We start from the raw sequence: 23,198 nt of genomic DNA, 5'->3' as shown, positions 1-23,198 counted from the left end.
ATAGCTCATCAAAACGCTGGAAAAAAAACACTTTTCTAAAACCACATCTTCTTCAACCACCAGAATGAATAGTGAAGATCTTGTGTTCCCTCTTCCTCTCCCCTCCTTTTGGATAATTGTCTAGTGGGCTCTGAATGTATTTAATTAAGTAGGAGGACATGGGGCTGCAAAATCAGAGGGTCACTGAGTGAGCCGCCCCCTCCGGGAGCTTCCGAGATGTCGACGTTTGTCTGATTTTTAGAGGACTTTATTTTAGTACGTTTAACAAGGAGTCCCCCTTTCCAGTTGCTAGAGTCTAATAGGCACCTTATCTCTTTGGAGAATCATCTCACAGTGAAAGCAGTTAAGCATTGGAATCCATCATTGAGGGTCCTTTTATCATTTTGGCTAAGAGTTATTCTGAAGCAGGTTTGTGTTGTCCTGCCTGGAGGCAAGAGGATGAACCATGAAAATAGGATATTTTGTGTATTAAAATGTGCAATCAAAATAAGTGCTAAGGTAACTCTTAATTCCTTTGCATGGTGACCGCATAAGTTATGTGGAGCAGGCCATGCTGCCTCTCTGATCATAACTGAGTTATTACAGTGAGTCATTAGAATCCCCGAGTTGCAAACAGGATCAGGCTCCATCAGCCGCATCCCCAAAGGGGCTCCCTTCTCTCTGCAGAGCTGAAGGGGAGCCTTCCAGTAAATCATGAAAGATTGCGATGTTTGAGCAACTGTTGTCTTTCAATGCCCAGTAAATACCAACGGGATGGAAGAAACGCGATTAGGCAAGAAGTTGTTTAATTTTATATGGACTTGCAGTGTGTGCTGATAGAACCGTTTCTCATCTTCTTTATTTTCCAAGTAATTTCCCCAAAGCAGCACCAAAAAAAAAAAAAAAAAAAAAAGAAAAGAAAAGAAAGTGGCTATTGGCCTTATATTTGTCTTGGACAGCTGTTTACCATTCATCACTGAAATGCATTTAAAACAAGTTTGTAACCTGCATTCCAAATTTAATATAAAAATTTCAAATCTACTCACCACCCAAAGTATGATGCTACCAACCATAGCCACGGGGAACATCAGTAAGCCTTAGATAAATTCAGCTGCTTTAAGCCCTCAGCCTTCTTGAATTTTTAAATAGCAAACAGCTATGTAGGCAAAAATGGAATGCTGCTGTCTTCCTGACCTGGTACGTTATCAGATACCTAGGTATCTCACTGTTGGATTTGTGTCAGACCATTCTTTCCACCTGATAGATAAACAGTATTTAAATCTCTGCTTTCAAGCGTGGCGGGGTGGGAGGGTGAGAGGGTGCAGAAGGCATAGGAATTAGCTGGGGAGCTTTTCCAAGATATCAGGACTCAGGCCCCTAACTATGAAATTCTAATTTAGTACCTCTAAAATGGGGCCTGAGAGTGTGTAGTTGGGGGAAAAGTATCCCCTAAATGATGTTCTGTGGATCACTGGTTAAGATACTGCCTGTTGTTTCTTTTGTACCCATTTTGGGAGCATTCACTGATTTTTCATTACTGTATATCACCAAACATAAAAGGTGATTTCAAGTGACAAGTAGCCTTGTCAAAATTAATGACAGGCTATTTTAAACCTACACAATGAAAACATGTTGATTGTCTCTTTGATCACCAAGACTGGAACATAGATTTGTATGAAGCTGCCTCTGCAACCAGCAAGGGAACTTCAATAGCAGTGAGTTAGAACCATATGCACATGATGAAACATAAGTAGGATTTCCAAATTCCTGACACATTGGAACCTTTGGGAATCAAGAACAGGAAATTGTATTTCCCGAGAATTCTCCAGAATTCCCGAAATAATCTTTTTAATTAAATTGTCATTGATCATCTGTAGTAATGGCTGTAACAGTAAATGTTAATAAACAGAAAAGCTGTAGAGAAGGTGAGGCAACTGGGGTTCGAGGCCCCGGGCGCAGTCTTTCAGAGGTTTCAGGACACTCCTATATGTAAAAGGTCGACGTGAAACTTGAATAAGTAAAATTTCCTAAATGGAGGTCGACCGGAATTTCATGACTAGTGCATCTCTTGCCCTGAGCGCTAAACAGTAGTCACTACAGTATCATTTAGGATAGGTTTCTATTTATTTCAGGTTTTCTCAAAATATAAGCAATGTAATTAATACAAACTTTGTTTAACCAAACCTTATAGTATACAGTGAGTTTTTACATTATCACACACTGTGTTAACATTCCCAGTCTCGTTTAAATATTTTATTTATTTAATTAAACATTAACAGAAGACGAAAGCAAATATTACTCGTTTGAAAATTTAAAAAATACTAAAACTAGTTTTTATTTGTCCTTTTTAAAATGAAACCTTAGAAACATAGAGCATCAATTGCCTGATCATACAGTCATGATCTTCGCTTTGTAACAAATATGCTTGATATGGAAAAATTTCTTTCATTTTCTGTAGATGTCGGTCGAATTGTTATGAGTGCATCTAAAAGCATATTCAAGTTGGGAGTGAGAGAATGCGTTGCTTCATGTAAGCTCATTTCCTTCCTTAGAGAAGCAAATATTTTGTCTGCATGCATAAGGCTAGACTCTGATGTCAAAGTTGATATTGCTTTAGTCAATTCGCACTTCAGATCAGATTCTGATTTAATGGCAGAACTCTCTGTAAGGACATCCTTTATTTCTTCTCTTGGAACTTCTGCTGTAAATGTTCCTTTAAAAAGTCTTTCCATTAATGGCTTTGCCAATCGTGCAATTTCATTCTTATTTGACAAGGCAAAACATTCATCCTCTTCCATTTCACATAGACCACTAACGTTACTCAAGTACTTTGTGAGAGACACAAGATCTCTATTTCTACATTTAACCAAATTAAATTTTATTGCCTTTAAAGGCATTAAGAAAAAATTAAGAAAGACCTATATTGTTCAGCAAATATTTATAGCTAAAAAGTGCCACAAAACATTATGATATGAGATTGGAAATTATTGTAATATTGGAATAAAATATTAGCAGTGCAAGTTGTTTTTAAATAGACTGACTTACCCACAGTAGCTGAGAGAGCCAAGAACACTCACATACATCACAATCGTCAGCCGTAAACAAACTGATCGAATGTGGTTGGTAGTATCGGCCGTCACTTGTGGAAACGATTGATTATGGAGAACAGAAAACAGTTTGTATTTACACAGAGAAATATTTATTTTCATAACCCAGGATTTGACTACCTTAGATTTCCTTAGTTATTCACCTGAAGATGATTTTGCAGTCAAATCCTGGGCTGTGAAAATAAATATTTCTCTGTGTAAATACAAACTGTTTTCTGTTCTCCATGATCAAATATGCTTAATTTACAAGAGCTAAAATTAGCTGGTCATTTGATATCTGATTCTGGTGTCGCACATGCATGTCTGGTGGCATGTAACATAGTAACACAATGTAACTTTAGGTACAGATAAATAGGAAAAATGTCTAAGAGATACATTGTGAGTAGTACATTTATTTCCCGTTGTGGGTTTACTGGGTTCAAGGAGCCGATTTTCCCGATTTTTCCAACCAACTTTTCTCGGGATTCGGGAACAGGAAAGTGAAAAAAATTCCCGAGAATGGGTGGGAAGGAATTTCTGCCTGGAAACCCTAAACATAAGTGCTTAAAGATTGTGTAGTCCATTTATTTGTTTAGGAGATGAGGAATCGAATACCTAGAGAGTTCTGTTCAAAGTCACATCAAGACTTAGGCCAAATGCAAGGTTCATGTCTCCTAAGCCCTGGTCCTCCTTCTGTGTCCTAAGTCTCCCTGTCCATTCCATGTCCATGACTTCACTCAAGAAGGGGGACTATTCAGAGTGCTCCGAGTTAGACCAAAGAGAAGAAAATCTGTTTCCTGTAAAAATCTGCTGAATAGCAAAACTCCATGGATGATAACTAGGTATTGGGTTCTTTCTATTGAGTGTCATGACAATGACAGGTTCCTGTCATGTCTCAGTATCTAAAAGAGACAATTAACATCATAGTATAAGATGGGACATACAGACATTTGAATTAGTTCATTTTCATAATTATTCTTAAAAATGTGATATTAAATTCTCACAGATCTGAAATTTTCTCACTTTTAAAAATTGTGACGACATATATGAATGTCTTCCAATCTCTTCACTGGCTCATGCCTAAATAAAATTGACCCTGGTTTTGGGAGGAGTGAGATTTTATGTGGAGAAGTTACAATCTTTATACCAAATGAAATTAGGTCAGTGCGATCTTAACTATATTTCCAACTGCGGTTTTATACCTGTCATAACTCCAAGTTCTACTGTGTTTCCCTGAAAATAAGACCTAGCCGGACCATCAGCTCTAATGTGTCTTTTGGAGCAAAAATTAATATAAGACCCAGTCTTATTTTAATATAAGACCTGGTACAATTATAATATAACATAATAATATAGTATAATATAATATAATATAAATATAATATTAATATAATAATACCGGGTCTGATATAAGACCGAGTATAATATAATATAATATAATACTCGGTCTTATATTAATTTTTGCTCCAAAAGATTCATTAGAGCTGATGGTCCGGCTAGGTCTTGTTTTCGGGGGAAAACAGTAGCATTTCAGTAACAAAAGGATAGCAGCTTCTGTTAATGGTCTGACCTAGTTGTAGTTGCTGGCTGCTCCACATGGACCACTAGCAAAGAATTCAGCCTTGCTTATTCATTCAGCAGATATTTAATAAGAGTCTAGTATGTGCCAAGCTCTGGACTAGGCCTCCAGTAGGTGTTCATAAGTATTGTGTGGTATGCTCAAGTTATCATACCGGAGGTATAAAGGTATACCTCCTAAGGTATAATCCACCTAATTTGTCCTGAAGACTTGCTGCTTCATGCCTCTAACAAATCAAATTTGGAGAGTCGCTTATTTGTCAGTGTATTTCTCAGTGACAGCTGTTCTTCTAAGGCTTTGGGAGCTGCTATTAATTTTGAGTAGTCAGAAGTGCTTCCATCTAGTCAGCTGTGAGAATTATGGCTGTCCTTTAATGAGTTTTTATTATTTGCATTTCTCAGAAGCTAGAGTGGCTGAAATTTACAGCCACAAACTTGTGGGGTGTGGATGTTTAAAATGCTGCCAGTTATCATGTAGGTACTTCTACTTGCAAAAGATAGGTTATAGCAGATTTGACCAATTGGAGTTCCGTGGAGAATTTTTCCCTCTACTCTTTAAAAATTGGGTACTAGTTAGGTAGCCAAGTATTACATAAGTAAAGAAAATGCCTTGTAAATGAGGAATGATAATAAAGTACACTTTTGTTAGATGGTAACAGAAGTCAAATGTTTTCATTAGTAAAGATTCTATACTTTATTAGTTGTTCTCAGTTTTCTTTCAGTGATTTGTAATCCAGTTTTAGCTGCTTAATTGTTATAAAATCATAAAAGACAGGCAAGACTTTTTATTGCTATTTTTATTTCTTTTCTATATGAGGTCTGTCATTATTTATATCCAAAGGAATAATGATGCTATTTATCAAAACCTATGCAGTCGTGTTGCCTCTATGACCACCTGGACTTAATATGGGGCCTGTCTAACCTAAAAAGTGGACTTGGCCAAGAGAGAAAGGCTTCTAATAAAAGCAAACATTTCCACTGCAATTAATTTATATTTTTTGATGGCAGCAGACTGGCTGACCTATCTTATTATAATGTAATAAACATTGAAATCGGTATTTGAGCATGATGGTTCTCAGAAGATAATTGGGCTGTGTCATTCACTGAGAATCAGGAAGGGAAAAACCAACTTGTAGATGACAATTTCACTCTGAGATCATTAAGATAATTAAGAAATATTGCAAAGCAACAGAGAATGCTGACTATATTTCTAATACACATATAGCTAGCTAATTTGGTGAATGAATGGATGGATACTCATTGCTTTCATTTTCCCATAACTGAGATTCACAAATTATTCTGTAAAATGACTGTGCTAGTTAGGAGCAACTACTAATTCTCTCATCTGTTGATAATTCTTCATATAGATCTATTGTTCAACCTAAAAATTAGAGGCTTATTGATTGAATACTCAAAATTAAGTTAATAATTTGGGTTTTTAGATTTCTCAGGCAATGAAAAATATATTTCATTGGAAATCAGTAGCCTCAAAATTATTGATTTCATTTTTCTAATGGCTATTATTTCTGTTCTTTTGTTTTCAGAATGTGTTTTATTTACTGATTTGCAGAACAAGCTTGTCATTATGTTTTTCTTAGGCCAAAAATGTGCTATTTTAATCCTCATTCGTTTGTTTTCTATGTTTTAGTCTGCAAAATCAAATTTCATAATTATAGAAAGTAGACCATGGGCTTTTGTTAAATTTTCTTCCAGTGTTCTCTGGGCCTATCTTGTCTCCCACAAATATCCAATTTATTTGACCTCAGTCATATTTTTTAATTTTAATGTAGTTTTCCCATAAGAGCTCAAATATCTTTGCATCATTTCCCACTCCTGCTGTAAAGATAATGGCTATAGCAGGAAAAGATATCATTTGAAGGGTTTTCTCATGTATACTGCATTCCCATTTGTGTTTGTCCTTTTTCTATTCTACAGCCTCTTGAAAGTTAATGTTTCATTGTTATATTGGGCTCTGTTTTCCCTCTATACATTTTTGCCTTACTTCGAATAAGCATGCTACAAAGATTTTACAGGAAGTAAGTTACACTCCTCAAAAGCAATATAGCCAAGATAATAGGTAAAATATCTCCATGATATCTGAAGTGCTACTTCTAATTCAGCATAGCGAGATTTTAATCATCAGTACCCAAGTTATAGAATTTCAGAGCTGAAAGAAAACTTAAACACCTTAGTTCAACTTCATTTTAACAGATGACAAAACTAGATATTAGAGAGGTTGTATTTATTGTTCAAGATTATACAACCAGCTCTTTGCTGAGCTGCGACTTGAAATCTGATTGCTCCATATCCCAGGTTATTAAAATAAAAAAGACATATGGTGTTAATTTAACTGTTCCATTAAATTTGTAAAAAGAAGAATCACTTTTTTATTGTTTCAAAAGTGATGCATACTCATTTATAAAAATTACACATAATACAAGAAAGCAACAGATTACCCAAAATCATTCTCTAAATGTAATTAAGGTTACCATTTAATGGACATTATTTTAAGTTCTTAAGTGAATAGGCACATGTAGAAGGATGGATATGTAGATTGATAAAAAAAATTAAATGAGAAAAATAATAGGAAGAAAGAATGAAATAACTATAACATTGTGTTCATTCTAGATATGCTATTTTTAATTACAAAAAAAGTAAATTTAATTTTACTTGAATGTAACAGAAGTGAAATAAAACAGTAAAACTGAAGAAATTGTTGAACTTCAAATTAAGTGTTTCTTCACCACAAGCTATGTTTTCTAAAATACATGACTTTAAGAAAAAAGATTATAAAAAACCTTAAAATTTTAGTTGCTTGTTTTCGAATATGGTTTTATAAATTATCAATTATATTTCCGTTTTATAAATGATAAATTGACTATTCTCACAACGTAATATTAGCACACTTTGTTTACTCCCATCTCCCAAATTATTAAATGATACTATTTTATATTTACATTGTCAAGATACATAACATTCACATTCTTATATGCATAAATTATACATAATTCCATCTTAGTTGTAAATTTAAATAGAGGCAGTATTTACTTTGCCATGGCTTCTTCATTCTTGAGATCACTATGTTATGCTGTCTCTTTGTTGGGTTTTTTGGTCATCCACGATGCTTTTGAAAGTTGCATCTTGATGTGTTTTATTTGTGTTCTTACCTGTGTGAGAATTTCTGTCTGTTGCCTACACACTTGAAAAACACGTTGGCTAGTTATAAACATCTTGGGTCACATTTTCTTTTTCTTAGCACATTTCATTTTGCATTGTTATTTTCTGTACATTGTATACTTTATGCTAATCTGTGTTTTCATTGTGTTCATTCTGCTTGTGTTCCTTCTGGGATTTTCATTCCAATACTGTTTTTGTTTCTTCCTTTTTTATCCTTGTGTTCTTTTGGCTTAATTTTTTTTAGTAGATCGAGGGGAGTGATGGGGTGGACCGTGTGGTGGTATTGATTTTCCTTTTTTCAATCAAGTTTGTTCATTTTAGAATAGTTTTAGATTGTATTTTTTTGCCTTTCAGCATGCCTTATAATTTATTGTTGAAAGCTGGACATGATGTATTGGGTGAAAGGAATTGAGGTATATAGGTCTTTAGTATGAGTTGTTATGTTTACCTGGCTAGAATACAAGCTGTGTTTGCTGTTTGCTGTAGGTATGGTGTCAGAGGCTAAAATTTCCTCTAGTGCTTTTGTTTTGGTCTCCTTTGTTTTGGGGTTTTCCTAGATACTTCTTAAATAGAGCCTGAGGCTTGCTGTTCTTTTAGCTGTTATACAGGAACCCTAGTGAGGTGGTGGTGGGGTGTGGGGGGAGGTGAAGTGCTCTGTAGACAAACAATTGAGTCTCAGTCTTTTAGTGAGCCTGAGTGGGACATTTCCCTTCCCTCAGGTAGATCAGACTTTGGTAAAACCCAAGGTGGTTAGGTTTTGGTACAAGAGTTTCCTTTGAGGGCAGACCTTGTTAAGGGGAACAGAGAGCTCTGGGTATATTTCAGAACGGTTCCTTTCTCCTCCTGCCAGAACTGAGGGGATTTTTCTCCCATCTTCACAGTGAGAAACAGACGGAACTCCTGGAGGTAAAACTCAGGAAAGTGTGGAGACCACCCCCACATTACCCCCAAACCCCAAGCTTTTAACTGTCGTGCTCGTCTACACTAAGCCTCCAGTAGTTCATCAAGTGCAATTTAAAGTCTTCCTAGTCTTCCAACCGATACTGATTCCAGCTTCGGGCTTCCATGCTGGCGAAGCTGTGATTCTCTCTCTCTCTGTCTGTCTCTCTGATTTTGGGACAGTAGTTTGCCCTGTGACCTCAACTCTTTGATGGATCTAAGAAGAGTTGTTGAATTTCAGTTTGTTCAGCATTTTTTTTTTTTGTCATGAAGACAGGAATGATGGCTTCTGAGCTCCTTAAGTATCGGATCAGAAACCAGGAGTTCTATTTGTATAGTTTTACATTTACAGAAAAAAAATGTGAAGTTAGCTCAGAGAGTTTTCATATACCCCATACCCAGTTTCCTCTATTTTTAATAATTTATATTCTATAGTATATTTGTCACAGCGTTTGCAGCATTATTGTGAACCAATATTGATATATTAGTAAGTAAAGTATATTTTTGAGATTTCCTTAGTTTTTCCCTAATGTCCTTTGTTCCAGGATCCCATCCAGGATACCGCATTACATTTAGTTGTTATGTCTCCTTAGGTTCCTCTTGGCTGTGACAGTTTCTCATGCTTTCCTTGTTTTTGATGACCTTGACAGTTTTGAGAAATGATGGTCAGGTATTTTATAAAATGTCCCCAGTAGCGATTTATGTGATGTTTTTCTTGTGATAAGATTAGAGTCATGGGTTTCAAGGAGGAAAACCACAGAAGTAAATAAAGTGCTATTCTTATCACATCATATAAAGGATACATGGAGTATCAGTATGACTTATCACTGTTGATACTGGCCTTGATCACCTGGCTCAGGTTTCTCCACTGGATATTTATTCAGTTTCCCCTGTGCTCTTTGGAAGGAAGTCACTGTGCACAGCACACATTTTAGTAATGGGGAGATACATGTTTGACTTCCTTGAGGATAAAGTATCGACATCAATTATTTGGGATTTTTCGGCATGGGAGGCTTGTCTTTTCTTCCTCATTTATTTATTTACTTTACTGTTTATCCTTCATTATGTTTTGTGTTGTAAGCCAATATTATTTTTTAAATTTTTCCCCCTTCTTCCACCCCCCCCCACCCCCCGCACTCTTGTTCAAGCCAACGTTTCTCAGTCTAGTTGTGTAGCACATAGCTCCCTGGCCCATGCTGGTATTAGGAACCTTGCACTCCCCCCCCCCACTGAGGCAGTCGGTCACTGGTTGTCTGTCAGCCGCTCACAGCAGCTCATGGCAGCTCTCACCGGTTGCCAGCCACTCACGATGGCTGCCGGCCACTGCCACTCATGGCAGCACGCTGCCGCTTTCGCCAACCTCTGGCTGCTAACAGGAGCCCAGCTCCAGGAGCCCAGCTCCAGGGAGAGCTGTTGTTCACAATCTTAGCTGTAGAGGGCGCAGCTCACTGGCCCCTGTGGAAATTGAAGCAGCGACCTTTGTGGCCTTAGGAGCAGGGCACTCTAACCACGTGAGCCACCGGGCTGGCCCAATTTTGTTTTTCAAATTTTTTACAGGTTGGCCATTAAGAGCTCCTTCAGTTGGCACCTGTGTTCCTTCACAACACTCCTATCCCTGTGCTTTTGTTTTTGAGTACTTCCTGATGTCCTGGCACCACAAGATGCGTTAGGCTTATTTTCGATATACAGGTCACAGTACTAGAATCAGCCATTTCTCTAAGACCTGGCTCTCTTTTCTACCCGCTTTCCACTTGTAATCTCTTTTTCCAACCTGTGTATCACTTTTTCTTTCACCTCTCTTTTAGAGATGATTTTTGTGGTTCCTGTGAATAATTTCTTGTCTGAATTCTGCTTGGCTGTCTTTGGCCAGTCCTTCTTGTGGTATATGTTTTTTATCTGCCTTTGCTTCTGTTTGATTCAGCATCTTCTTACCCAACCCTTTTATTCAAGTTCCAGTTTTGGTTTCTTCCAATTATTTCTCATCTTAAAGTGAAGTGGACTAATTGTTGAAGGGAAAATACCAGCGTGGCATGGGGCCACGGAGGGAAAGATACTGTGGAGGAGAAAGTCAGCAAGTTGCTACATGCCTAAACTTTTGCCTGGAATTTTTCTGAATTTTTTTCTCCCCAATGTTTTCCCTTCATTTTGAGACAGACACACTCTCTCACTTTTTGGTGTTCAGAAGGGCTGAACTGGCTATGGCCATAAAACCTAATATTTGCCCTCTGACCTTTTCTCCCTCTAACACTGTGAGCTTCTCCGGTTCTTCCTCCCAGAGCCTCCTCAAGCCTTCCTCTTGGCTGCAGGTGCCCCCTACCTTTTCCTTGTCCGCACATTGCATCACAATGGAATGTCTGCGAGTTTGCATACTGACTTTGGTGGATCGCTCATGGTGCCACGGTCTGGAGATGAGGTAAGGGAGGCTCTCAGAAGCCCCCCATCTCATCCCCTCCCCACAGTGCTTTCCTGGGTGCTGCCTAGCCTATGATGGGGGCTGTGGTGGTTTCCTGGTATGGAGATAGAGTGTTTGCTTTAGCTTTTATCTCTTTTTTGTTTTTGGTGCTTTTGAAGGAGGTGGGTGGAGCAATGAAAGCTCTACTATCGTAACCAGAACGGTTCCATCAAACTTTATAGTTTGTGAAAAGAACGGTTCCATCAAACTTTATAGTTTGTGAAAAGATTATTTTTATTAAATCACACTTTTGAACATTTGACTCTATGAAAGTTATAAAGGGAAGTGTGGTGCTTACTCTTTATGAAAATAAAATCTTACACAAAGAAAGAAAATGATTTTCCCCTCATTACTGAATCGCAAGTTTCTTGATAATTTTTATATGAATCAGGAACATTTATCTGAGCCACTTTAGAATTTAGTTATTGCAAGGAATATAGAACCTCAGGAACTTTAATTTTTAGAAATGTAGACCACTGTATTTCCTTTGTCAGAAGCCACAAAGGAAATCAAAGAGGAGTCTTTCTTCTACCTACAGATTGCCGTTTACTGTTCCTGACAATATTTCCCATGGAAATCAAATCTAGACCATCTGCTAGATTAAAAAATGAGGCTGTGAAAATGAAAATTTGTAAATATAAAGAACCCGAGAAGAAATGAAAATGTCCAGATAATATAATTGGTTTTGTTCCAGATTTTCTGTTTAACATGAAAAACCAACCAAGCAAATAAACGAAAGATGTTGATATATGTAGGACATGAGTGGGGAAGTCAGGGACAATTCTGAATCACCCTCTCTCTGAGCATCTTTCTTGTATTTATTCTTAATTTGTTGGAAATATTACTTTTCAGACAGGAACACTTTCAGCAAAATGGGAGAGTTTTGTTGTTGTTGTTTGTTTGTTTGTTTTTTACTCTCTAGGCCCATTATTTGTCCTGACCGGTGGTTTTGCCGATTTTGGTAAATTGTCCATTTTTAAAAATATTTGGACAGTTTAATTCACAATCCAGAAATGAAACCTTTAGAGGATTTCTTTTACTGTCTGTTTTAAAATAAGTGAAGCTGTTTCTTTGCACTTGTGGAGAGGAAAAGTTCAGGTCTGTTTTCTACCCCAGGTTTCTAAGCTCTTGTAAGGTTTTTTATAGTATTACTATTTTAAGAATGAAGCAGCAGTTCCTGCCTTCTTTCTCCTAATTCAAGTAAAGATAATGATGGTGTTTTTTTCTTTGTGGAAGATGGGCTGATTCAGATGGCTGAGTGTGACTCTCTGTTCTATGTCAGCAACAGTTGGTCCCTAACTGGCGTCGTGTGGTACCTCTCCTGAATTCCCAATTCCTCAGCTATTTCAGTGTCATGTGTATTTTTAATATATTGCTAGTTTTATATTTTTGAGTGCATTCTAGGAAATATTTTTATGAAGGAACATTGGTTTAGATATAGCCAACTAATAATCCATTAAATGAGAATATTTACATTTGACATGTAGAGCAGGTAGAAATGTACCTTTTCCCTAGTGGCCACTTAAAAATGTCAGTTTTTCACAAGGCTTAACCAGATGAAATTACTGATAGTCAACCATTTTTAACTTACAAAATTATCAATTTCATCTTGTTCAACCTAAGAGCTTATAGATAGCACTGTTAGGAGTCTCTAAAAAGGAGAAATTTAGGTAGTTTTCATTTTGTCAGAAAGAATAGAGTTGGAAAGCTGTTTCTGATGTAAATATAATTAATGGAGGCCATATATATATATTTATACTTTGCCTCATGATCTTCCCTTTCTACTTCCATTCGTTCATGTCCCCAGCCCCACCAATAGGACATGAACCCAGTAGCATGCATTTCTATCATGAATCACATTGGAACTTCTGCTTCCATTTTTTTCTCCCTCCCTCCAACCCTCCAACTATGTTTAAAGATATATACTTGTTTTATTATGAGAGGTATATGATCATAGGAATTAATTCTATATGTTCAAGGGCAGACTTCTGGGGAGCCTGCCTCCAGACCCACTTCCTTTCCTGGTATTCCCACTGCTGTTGCTGACCCCTGTCACTTTTCTGTTTCTTGTCGGGTTCAGGTGAGGTTCTGTTAACAGCTCTTGTTGGAACTGTTGATCACTGCCTAGCAACTACACATCATTTTTGTGGTTTAATACACTTTCCTTTCATCTGAATCCTAGATTTCAAGGTCTTCAGAAGGGGTTCTTTGGTACACTGCAGACATCCTTTCCAGCATTATTACGAAAAACCTAGAGTCAGTCCTGATTCCTCATCCTGACTCTGCCATCCCACCCAGGACTCTGAACCTTTCTAAGTCACTTAACTCTGGGTCTGTGTTTCTTTGTCTCTAAAGTTAGATGGATGAATATTGGAGTCCTATGATTATGTGCCTAAACGTCATTTAAAGTTGCCCTTTTCTTCCTAAAATCTGAACAACAGTATTACACATAATTTATACATAGTTATTTCACAGGGAGGATATTAATAGCATAAAATATTAGCCTCCATCAGCACTGCTGTTGACTACAAGGACATTTAAATGCTTGGTTCCCACCTGGTTCAGCAACCTGAAGCCCTTTTAGTGTACCATTTCTGATTGAGCGTACAAGTGTGACTATCAATTTCCCCTGACAGAAACCACAGCACCTCATCAGCCACATAAGAAAATGACAAAACAACCAACTGCCAAAGCATACTTGCCAAGCTTTCAGCATCACTGAATTGAGGGGGAGAAAACATTTGTACAAGATGAAACTGAAGCTGGATGAAGCCCAAAAGTCAAGCTCTGGTGTGCCTGTCTTCTCTAAGCTGCAACATACGGGAGGTGTGTTTCTGCCAGTGAGGCCAGGGTTCCAGCAACGCTGCTCCTTGAAGCCACATCACCAGTCCAGGGATGGGGAGAGGGTACAACGGAATGAGGCATGCTGCTTTCTTAGTAATTAATAGATCTCTAACAAATAATAATAGTAGCTAAGGTCCATTTGGCATTACTTCATTAAATCTTCACAGAAGCCTGGTAAAGTTTATTGTCTGGTTTGTTGTTTTTTTTGTTTGTTTGTTTGTTTTGTTTTGTTTTTCCAGCAGAGATTACTCAGGTTCAGAGAAACACAGCTAGTTAGGTAGTTAGCAGTCAATTCCAGATTCATACTGGGTCTGTCTTAACCTCACTGTCCATGGTCTTTTACTTTACCTTGAACTGATTTTAAAGTTGAATGTCAGCAACAAAATTGGAACGCTGGTGAGAAAAGGAAGAGAAGAGGAGCTACACAGCATTACCCAAGGTTTCTCTGCTTTGGTAGAAAGAGCACTCAAGTATGAAAGAAGCAAAATCGGCCCGACTTCAGTTACCTTTAGAAAAAGGACTACAAAGTCATCAAAAATACCTTGAACAGAGATCAAAGGGAAAATTACTCTTAATAAGAAAAAGTCAGATACCTAATAAAAAATGGTCAAGACTTGAAAAGACACTTTCCCAAAATGACGAACCAGATGGTCAGTGAGCATGGATAAAGATGCTCAACATCATTAGTCATTAGAGTAAAGCAAATTCGAACCACAGTAGCAATCACTGCATGCCCACCAGAATTGCTAAGGTCAGAAAGACCACAGTGCTAAGTACTGGTGAGGATCTGGAGCAACTGGACCTCAGTCACTGCTGGTAGGAGTATCAGTTAGTAAAACCACTGTGGAAAACTTGATAATTTGAAGTACAACCGAACACCTGTATACCATATGACCCAGCATTTTTATTGCTAAGAGTATGACCAACAGAAATCCTACATATGTTCATCAGAAGACTCTAGGAAAATGTTTATAGCAGCACAATTCCTAATGGCTGAAAACTGGAAACTAACCCAAAGCCCAGTAAATAAATAAACAAATAAATAAATGAATAAAATAACCAAATAAATACTGTGGAATGCTCACGCGATGGAATACTATACAGGCATAGTATGAGCAAACTGTTGTTACACATGACAACATAGATCTTACAAACATAAGGTAGACACCTGAGAGTTAATGCTGTATAATACCATTTACATGAAATTCAAAAATAGAAAATGCTAAGCTCTTAGAAATCAGTCAACCTTTGTATGAGGTGGGAGGGAACAATTGGAAGGGAGGATCTGGGGGTTCCTTGGGTGCTGAGTATGTTGTTTCTCCATCTGGGTGATGGTTACAGTGTGTTGAGATGTTGAAAATTCACCAAGTTGTTCACTTACGATATGTGCATTTTTCTGTACATATATTCTACTTTGATACTAAGTTTTTAAAGTACTATATGTACAGATGCTTATTTTTTGACTCCTACTGTGGCAATATAAATTTAAATCAACTAGGGAATTTGCATATGTATAAAATAGGAATTTTGTGGAATATTGTGACCTATATTGTGGGAGAAATGTTGTTAATTTTGATAATGCTTTATTGGCCTCTCAATTTGTCTGAACCCCACAAGGTGAGGAAGGAAGGAAATAGTGAATTCCGCGAACACAAGCAATTAATGCTGCGTAGCATTCATTCCACCAAAGCAACACTAGCTGGTCAGGTTCTTTTGTTTGTTTCTTAATTTTTATCAGATTATAGAGTCTTTCTTGCCTCGGAGTCTATAATAAAACATCTTTTTATTATGATTTTTATACCTCCAAAAAAAATCATAAGGAAAATAACTGAAATTACAAGACCTAGCTAAAACAAATTCTGAACCTTTATTCTCTAGGAAACGAGGTGAAAAGATTCAATAAGATTCAAAGAGAAGTCCTCTTTTCACATGGGCCGTTTTTATTTGCCGTAGCAGTTGGAAAAAAAAGGCAATATGGAATGTTTAAAGAACCTTAGCAATGGTCTGAGAACTATTTTACAATATTCAGGTAGTGTGCAAGTTGAGTTTCCCAGTTCCTGACACAAAAATAATTGAATTCTAGTAAAAGTAATGGTAAACGAAAAACAAACTTGTGTTTTAAAAATAAAAAATTGTGAAATGCTATCTGGTCAAGAGTCTAATGGTGTCTGAGACAAAGTATTGAGATTTTTGTCTGTCCTTCCTTTGAGTTCCCATTGTATTACCTTCTCATTTGACCATTATGGAATCTTGCCTAATCTGTCCAAGGTTGGTGACAAAGGAAGGCAGGACCTCTACTATCTTTAAAATTTCAACCCCTTTCTCTTTTTACCCCATGATAGAGAGTCCAAATAATAGGTTAATAATAGCTCAGTGATCACATATTAACACATCTCCTACAAAATGTGTATTTCAGCTTGCTACCCTTGAATTCCCTCCAAAGAAACTATTTGGAAATAAGGATGAACGTGTGATTGCTGAGAGGCGGAGCCACTTAGAGGTAACAGAATGAAACTTTTCTTTCTCTGTGTATAGATAATTTGCCATCTGATTGACCAGTGAGAATTATTCCTATTAATCACTATTACTCTTGTTCATGAATGTGAAGGTGCTGCTTTATTAACACAGAAGATGGCAGCAGTAGATTATAAAGTAATGATACCAGTTTATTTGAAATATAAGCTCTTATCCCCCTATGGTCTAACAGAATGTTTTTCTGATTTTTAAGGAGATACTTTTATTCTAAGGGTTAGGAAGCAGGTTGTGGGTGAGAACTAAATATTCACCATAGACAGATGGTGTGTAACACAGGAGGAGCGTATGGAGCTTGCTGCAAAAAAAAACTTGAATTAATTAACTGAAGATTTATAGTATTGCATCATTGTTACTTTTTCAGAGTAGTTGGAAGAAAATATACACACATCTATTTTAGTCATGGTTAGGTTTTGTTTGGTTTATTTTAACTTAGTCGTCTGGGCCAGCTACATGTAGAACTTTGCTTCAGGACAACTTGTTTTTCTGACGGCCTCACTGCCAGTGCACATTACAGACTGCTTTATATTGTTTGTATTCCTTTTCAGGATAGAGTTGCTTACTTGGTTGGGTTCTGATGCTAATGTGGCAGGTCTGAGTGCTGAGGCACGTTTACAGCCGTCCTAGGTTGTTGCACTCTTGACATTATGAGTCATGGAAGCAGACAGCAGTATAAGGTTACAGATGACTCACTACAATCTTGAGTCAGCAAGCTTTCAGTGGGCTTCTTAAAGTCCCCTTTGCTACTTCAAGAGACATAATAAGAACTATTGTAGATTAAATAAAATAAGATGGTCCTTTCTTAATTGTGAAGTGCTACATAAAAGTTAGGTATTATTCTCAGTCCCTGTGACAGCCAGTTTGAAATGGTTGCCCAAGGTGTCCACTTAATGCCAGTGAACCAAAAATTAGGAAATGTGCCAGAGGCTTGAGATTCCAGTGAAAGAAAGCAAAGGGGGTGAAGTGAGGGACATGGAGAAATTGAAGACCAGGAGACTGTGGTCCATGAAGGGCATTTTAGAGTTTTGAGATCCTCAATACAGAACTGCTCCGAGGAAACACAAGTTTTAGGGTGTGTCCATGCTTAACATGTATTTGAGTTAAACCGTAGAGAACACATTTTAAGAGGCCCTGGAACTATTAAGACTGAACCTCAGATGGGTCATTGCAGGCTTCTAAAAATCATTCTATGAGATAGCATGACCCTATTATCCAACTGAAGAATTTGTCTTCAAGGGAAAGATTATCATGGGGAGTCTGCTTGATCAAGTTATCTTAAAGGTTTGATTGTATCATACAAGAAATTAAAAAATAACAATAGAACTAGTGATGGTTTTCTTTATCTAATCCTTACCTACCTTAGTGATCTAGACTTGTCGTTAATGGAAACACGGAAAATGATAGTATACAAAACCAAGTCTATAAACAACCCAAACAATAGACTATTGTCATTCCTAGCTGCTCAGGGCTCTAATGAAATTCACGTGGTGCCCAGCTGTGCTACAACAGATGGGCATTCTGTGTGCTGTGCATCTGTGAGCACAGCTCTCGGTGACTCTTGTCTTTCCATTCCAGCTTCCAGAGTCAGAGCAAAGTTCAGGGCACTCTTTCATTCTTGGTACCTTCAGATGGACCCACGTTTGTTCTTTCAGTATCTCCTACTTAATCACTTAGCCCCACTAAGCCATCAACTGTTGATGAACAGAATTCTGTGTTAATGTCTCTACCCATACGAGGACCTCTTCTGTTGCCTGTCTCTTATTTACCTGTGGTATTAGCCTATCTATATAAAATGGATTTCACACCTCATGGAAATAGGCACTTACATTTCAAAGTAAATGTATTTCATCTAATGTTGACTATTAAATCTTAGAATGTTCTTTTCAGGGAGCAAGCATAACTCAGTTTCACTTTAATGGAAAATTAATCCAAAATTATTGAGTTAATTTCCTGCAACTATTATGACTTTCTTTTTTTTAAAAACTAACGTCAGAAATCATTGTTTCATTTAGAGCATTTGCATGTGAAAATTAACAAAATTATTTTTCTTGAACTTCCTATTCGATTGAATTCAATGTACGTTTATTGAATTCTTAATACATGCTGGAGATGGCGCTAGGCATTATATGGAATACAAATGAGACATTCCTTTCCCTCTAAGAACATATGTTTAAATTTCTATGTGAAACTACCTGGAGGTAAAATTTAATACATAAACACAGATACACAGAAACACAGACAGACAGTTTCATTAGAACACATTTGCACTGGTACACACTAGTATGCATAGTGTGTGCTCAGAACTGTGTCACAAATTTTAAAATCCAGGAATGCAGTGTTATAAACCTCCTAACCTTGAGTCAGCTGTATAAAGCAGTGTTTTAAGCAAGCATTCAGTTGTGTTTTGACCCTCCTTGCTATTAAATATTTCCAAGATTTAGACCTTGTATTTGAGTTTATCACCAAAAAGTATAAAATGTTTTCACATTAAAGATACAGACACCATGTTGGCACTTTCCAAGTTATATAAGTTAAATCTTTTAAAACAATTGTTTGTAAAAATGATTATTTTTAGGAGCAGAAATTTCCAACTGTCATGGGCTGTCTCGGAGATTAATGTTCTTCCATTAGAGGGAGGAATATTAGCTGTATGTGTGGCAGTATTGGTGGTAGCGGTGTGGGGGCCCAGGGACTGTAGCTTTGGACACGCTGCACCATGAAAGGCAGGAGTAAGAATATGCTGATCATCAATGGAGGAGTACAAACGTGGCTGTCAGAGCTCTTATTGACAAACGTGTATCAGGTGCACCCACACAGTTATTGGGCCAACTTCAGTTTATACCTGGAGCCAGTTTTCTGGAATCTGGCCTGTTAGTGATTTGCCTCTCATGCTCAAATCAAAGATTCATGCCATGGAATCTTTGAAGATTTCTAACATGGGTAGATCCTCCGATTGCTGGCTGGAGCCAGTTCAGTGTAACTGTGCATGTTGTAGGCAGACCCTGCCACCAGTAAGTCAGAGGATTACGACAGCAGCACTCCCCATGTGTGACTTGCAAGAAAATAGAAACATACATCCTTTCTTGTAACCCAGATTTTACCTAGGAAACAAAAGTTGGTAGATGAGGCTATGGGGGTAACAGGAAAAGAATCTATTAATCTCTTTCTGACAGTTATTTTGAGCAGAAAGGTGGTTTTTACTATTACTACCCAGATATCATTACTATCAATTAGGCTGCATCATAAGAAACTGCCATTGCTGTAGGTCAAAAATGATGGCACGTTGGCAATTCATATTCATCTGCTTAATACTACTGCTTGTTTCCTAAGTGCCAGGCATGAGCAGAACGCTTCGTGTATCATGTCATTTGCTTCTCCTCACTAGCTTGAGCTCTATTTAATCTCCATTTTGCAGGTGAGGAAATTAAGTCTTGGGGAGGATAAAAGAAGTCACATAGCTAGTAAGTGGCAAAGCCTCAGTTCATAGTAGGGTTTCTTTCAGAGCAAGCCCCTTCTCTTAATAATCAGTACACTCTAAGTTTGAAATGGACTTGGGTCTTCTGTAAAGAAATGTCATTTCTTTTGAAGAAACATCATCTTCCACCATTATCACTACAGTGTTAACCAGGATCCAATGCCTGATTATTTATTCTTAAATAACTATTCCTTTGGCATTCATTGAGCACCTAGTCTGTGCCAAGCAGTATCCTAGAACTGAAGAAACTGTAGAGCGACACAGCATCCCTTTTCCTCACCTCTTAACTGACCATGACTATAGAGATGGCCTTTCATTATAACCTTATGTTTTTTTAAAGAAAGATATTTATTGTAATTGTTGATTCTTAAATATTTACTTCATGGCTCACCAGAGGTTTGAGTCTAAATTGCTTATGGCTTTGTTTATGTTTGAAGCATATATGTATGCTTGCTGTCTCATTATTCCTATGTAAATTTATTTCCTATCTGAATTATTGAAGAATATAAACTCAGAATATCTTATTTTTTATTAAATTTATTGGTGACATTGGTTAATAATACATAGGTTTCAAGTGTACATTTCTATAATACATCATCTACATATTGCATTGTGTGTTCACTACCCAGAGTCAGTTCTCCTTCCATCACCATATTTGACCCCTTTACCCTCTTCTACCACCGTCCTTCCCCCCTTACCCTCTGGTAACCTCTAAACAGTTGTCAGTGAGACAACTGTTTTTATTTGTCTCGATCATTTGTTGCTTTCAGTTTTATATCCTACCTATGAGTGACATCATATGGATCCGCCCTATCATGCCACTGGGATTTTTTTTTTTTTTTTTTAATTTATTGGGGTGACGATTGTTAGTAAAGTTACATAGATTTCAGGTGTACAATTCTGTATTACATCATCTATAAATCCCATTGTGTGTTCACCACCCAGAGTCAGTTCTCCTTCCGTCACCATATATTTGACCCCCTTACCCTCATCTCCCACCCCCCACCCCCTTTACCCTCTGGTGACCACTAAATTATTGTTTGTGTCTATGAGTTTTTGTTTCTCATTTGTTTGTCTTGTTCTTTTGTTGTTTTCGGTTTATATACCACATATCAGTGAAATCATATGGTTCTCTGCTTTTTCTGTCTGACTTATTTCACTTACCATTATAATCGCAAGATCTATCCATGTTGTCTCAAATGGTACTATTTCATCTTTTCTTACTGCCGAATAGTATTCCATTGTGTATATATACCACATCTTCTTTATCCATTCATCTATCAAAGGACACCGGTTATTTCCATGTCTTGGCCACCGTAAATAAAGCTGCAAAGAAAATTGGAGCACACGTATCTTTATGGCTAAATGTTTTCAGATTTTTTTGGTAGATACCTAGGATTGCTGAGCCATGTGGTAATTCTATTCTTAATTTTTTGAGGAACCTCCACACTGCCTTCCATAGTGGCTGCGCCAATTTGCATTCCCACCAACAGTGTATGAGGGTTCCTCTTACTCCACAGCCTCTCCAACACTTGTTACTATTTCTCTTGTTGGTGATAGCCATTCTAGCTGGTGTGTGGTGAAATCTCATTGTGGTTTTTATTTGCATTTCTCTGATGATTAGTGATGTTGAACATTTTTTCATATGTCTATTTACCATTTGTATGTCCTCTTTAAAGAAATATCTCTCCAGGTCCTCTGTCCATTTTTCGATTGGGTTGTTTGTTTTTTTGTTGTTAAGTTGCATGAGTTCCTTGTATACTTTGGATATTAACCCCTTATCGGAGGCACTGTTTGCAAAGATCTTCTCCCATTCAGTTTGTTGCCTCTTTATTTTGTCGATGGTTTCTTTTGCTGTGCAGAAGCTTTTAAGTTTCATGTAGTCCCATTCATTTATTTTAGTTTTTACTTCCCTTGCATTTGGAGTCAAATTCATAAAATGCTCTTTGAACCCAAGGTCCATAAGTTTAGTACCTATGTTTTCTTCTATGCAGTTTATTGTTTCAGGTCTTATGCTTAGGTCTTACATCCATTTTGAATTCATTTTGGTACAAGGTGACAGATAGCAGTCCAGTTTCATTCTTTTGCACGTGGCTTTCCAATTCTCCCAGCACCATTTATTGAAGAGGCTGTCTTTTCTCCATTGTATGTTTTTAGCTTCTTTGTAAAAAATTATCTGTCCATATTTATGTGGTTTTATTTCTGGCTTCTCAATTCTATTTAATTGGTCTGTGTGTCTGTTTTTCTGCCAATACCATGCTGTTTTGATTATTGTAGTCCTGTAATACAAGCGAAAGTCAGGGAGTGTGATACCTCCAGCATTGTTCTTTTTTCTTAAGGTTGCTTTGGCTATTCGGGGTCTTTCATGGTTCCAAACGAATCTGATGATTTTTTGTTCTATTTCTTTAAAAAATATCATTGGGATTTTCATGAGGATTATATTAAATCTGTATATTGCTTTGGATAATATGGCCATTTTAACTATGTTAATTCTTCCAATCCATGAGCACGGAATGTCTTTCCATTTCTTTGTGTCTTTTTCAATTTCTTTTTAAAATGTCTTATAGTTTTCAGCATATAGGTCTTTCACATCCTTGGTTAAGTTTATTCCTAGGTATTTTATTCTTTTTGTTGCAATTGCAAAAGGAATTTTTTTTTTAATTTCTTTTTCTGAGATTTCATTGTATATAGGAATGCAATGGACTTTTGTACGTTGATTTTGTAACCGGCAACTTTACTGTATTCGTTGATTGTTTCTAAAAGCTTTTTGCTCGAGTCTTTAGGGTTTTGTATATATAGCATCATGTCATCTGCAAAGAGTGACAATTTAGTTTATTCATTCCCAATTTGGATGTCTTTTATTTCTTTCTCTTGCCTGATTGCTCTGGCAAGGACTTCCAACACTATGTTGAAAAGCAGAGGTGATAGGGGAAAGCCCTGTCGTGTTACTGAATGTAGAACAAAGGCCTTCAGTTTTTCACTGTTAAATATGAGATTAGCTGAGGGTTTGTCATATATGGCCTGTATTATGTTCAGGTATTTTCCTTCTATACCTATTTTATTAAGTGTTTTAAGTATAAATGGATGCTGTATCTTGTCAAATGCTTTTTCTGCATCAATTGATATAATCGTATCA

The 23,198-nt window shown here is 37.0% G+C and overlaps 1 protein-coding gene across 5 annotated transcripts in view; it reads left to right on the top strand.

Moving 5' to 3' along the window:
• The window catches only part of KIF16B (kinesin family member 16B), a 294,883-nt gene that overhangs the window by 237,876 nt on the left and 33,809 nt on the right, over positions 1–23,198 (top strand). For 3 of the 5 annotated variants that reach the window (XR_016018232.1, XM_019714650.3, XM_019714652.3), the window contains one exon: positions 16,472–16,555. The exons of 1 other annotated variant lie outside the window; for it this stretch is intronic. Coding sequence is in view for 2 of the 4 variants with exons in the window: in XM_019714650.3 (XP_019570209.3) it covers positions 16,472–16,555 (84 nt within the window). In the remaining 2 variants the exon portion in view is untranslated. Of the gene's footprint in view, positions 1–13,847; positions 14,038–16,471; positions 16,556–23,198 lie in introns of those variants that run through there. One more of the 5 variants, XR_002136070.3, reaches the window with a different exon arrangement.

Source organism: Rhinolophus sinicus, chromosome 13, assembly GCF_057876585.1.
Source record: "Rhinolophus sinicus isolate RSI-liver-muscle chromosome 13, RSI-T2T, whole genome shotgun sequence".
In the NCBI taxonomy this organism is placed as follows: domain Eukaryota; kingdom Metazoa; phylum Chordata; class Mammalia; order Chiroptera; family Rhinolophidae; genus Rhinolophus; species Rhinolophus sinicus.
The sequence above is the reverse complement of the archived record's forward strand: the minus strand, read 5'-3'. Positions and strand labels throughout refer to the sequence as shown.